Source organism: Stegostoma tigrinum, chromosome 9 (genome assembly GCF_030684315.1).
Source record: "Stegostoma tigrinum isolate sSteTig4 chromosome 9, sSteTig4.hap1, whole genome shotgun sequence".
Taxonomy (NCBI): Eukaryota; Metazoa; Chordata; class Chondrichthyes; order Orectolobiformes; family Stegostomatidae; genus Stegostoma; species Stegostoma tigrinum.
This window is the reverse complement of record NC_081362.1, coordinates 30,270,105-30,271,693: the sequence shown is the minus strand read 5'-3', so window position 1 is coordinate 30,271,693 and position 1,589 is coordinate 30,270,105. Positions and strand designations below refer to the sequence as shown.

General features: G+C 41.9%; 1 protein-coding gene across 1 annotated transcript; it reads right to left on the bottom strand.

Annotated features, from left to right (window-relative positions):
• Positions 1-200: 200 nt before the first annotated feature.
• LOC125454840 (5-hydroxytryptamine receptor 1E-like) lies at positions 201-1,310 on the bottom strand. Its single transcript, XM_048536073.2, is given in 2 exon segments — positions 201-492; positions 494-1,310. Coding segments are annotated over 2 exon segments (1,092 nt in total). The 5' UTR covers positions 1,294-1,310.
• Positions 1,311-1,589: the final 279 nt, after the last annotated feature.

Genomic DNA, 1,589 nt, shown 5'->3' with positions numbered 1-1,589 from the left:
GTTTAGTAGCCGAGACAGAAACAATTGCTTTTGTAATTTAAAATGTTTCCCCATACTTCAGCGATGCAAACAAAAAAGCACTTTGTCAAGTAGACGAAATCTAATTTAATGTTCTTTTTTTCAACCGCAAACGAAATTCAAATAATTAAAAAACACATTTTGTATAATGGACAAGACATGTAACCCTATTCAGGGAATTTTTAACCATGTGTTTTGCACCTTATAAACCTTTTCAGCTTCCGGAAGGCTAACTTGAAATCTTCATTGAAACTTGTGTACAAGTGAGGGTTAATAAAAGAATTGATGTAGCCCAACCACGCTAAAAAATCAGTAACGACTTGAGAAGCAACCCAAAGGTGCAGTCCCACACAGAGCTCTTTAATGAAAAAGGGCAGCCAGCAGAAAATGAAAGCCCCGAGAATGAATCCCAGAATGCGAGCTGCGTTCCGTTCCCCTGAGTTGGAGATTTGCTGGCGCTCTTCCGTGCTCCCCCGCCTGTTTGAGTGCTGGAACCCTGCTCGTCGGGTGATCATTGTGAAATGTCAGTACAGGTTCAGAGCTGTGTAGATTAGATACGCTAAAGGTATGTGTCAGCTTGTAGTTCATGCAGGTGGAGATTCGGCTTTCACGGTTGCGACCGGTGAAGTGGCGGCTGGAGCCATGCTTCTGGTAAAGGTTCTTGGCGGCATGGTAGATACGGTAGTAAAGGACGAGAATTAAAGCCGATGGAACGTAAAAAGCTCCAAATGTTGAGTAAATGGTATAGATCACATGGTCATGCTGAATAATACACTTTTCCCCTGTACTGTTAACGTTGTGGCTCCGCCAAAACAGGGGTGGCATGGATACGAGAACAGAAATGGTCAGTATCATGACTCCTGCGCGCTTGGCAGTCCTTTTTGGAGTGTATTCCACGGCATCTGTGATTGCCCAGTATCTGTCCAGGGCAATCACACAGAGGTGAAGGATTGAGCATGTACAGAGTGTCATGTCCAAACTCAGCCATGCCTCACAAACAATGTAACCCAAAACCCAGGCTCCGGTGGTAATGTACGTAATACTGACAGGCATTACTAGAATGGCAACAACGAAGTCCGTCAGAGCTAGGGAACATATGAGATAGTTTGCAGGTTGGTGCAATTTCTTTGTAATACAAATAGCAAACATTACAGCAGAGTTCAACAAAGTTGTCATAATTGCAATCAAAGACAGAATTAAAGCAATGGCAGTCCTTTCAGTAAGTGTCTTGGATTGTCCTTGACATGATTCATTTGTGCAATTTGAGAAGTTCATTGCTTTAAATGTCCAGAACACACGCTTATTTCAAAGCATTGAAGGATTCCACCCTTTTCCCGTCAAGTGGTGAGTTTTAATTATTACTTCAAATGTCAATTTGCAGAATCAGTCTTGAGTGTTCATCACAATTTGCTTTTTGTATAACACAGTAATTCTCTAAAAGAGAAGAAAAATAAATTTAGTGTAAATTTCTTTCTAGACAAAATGGACACCGTTTTCTTGGTTAACACGGTGTGAAGCTGGATGAACACAGCAGGCCAAGCAACATCGGAGGAGCAGGAAAGCTTGACGTT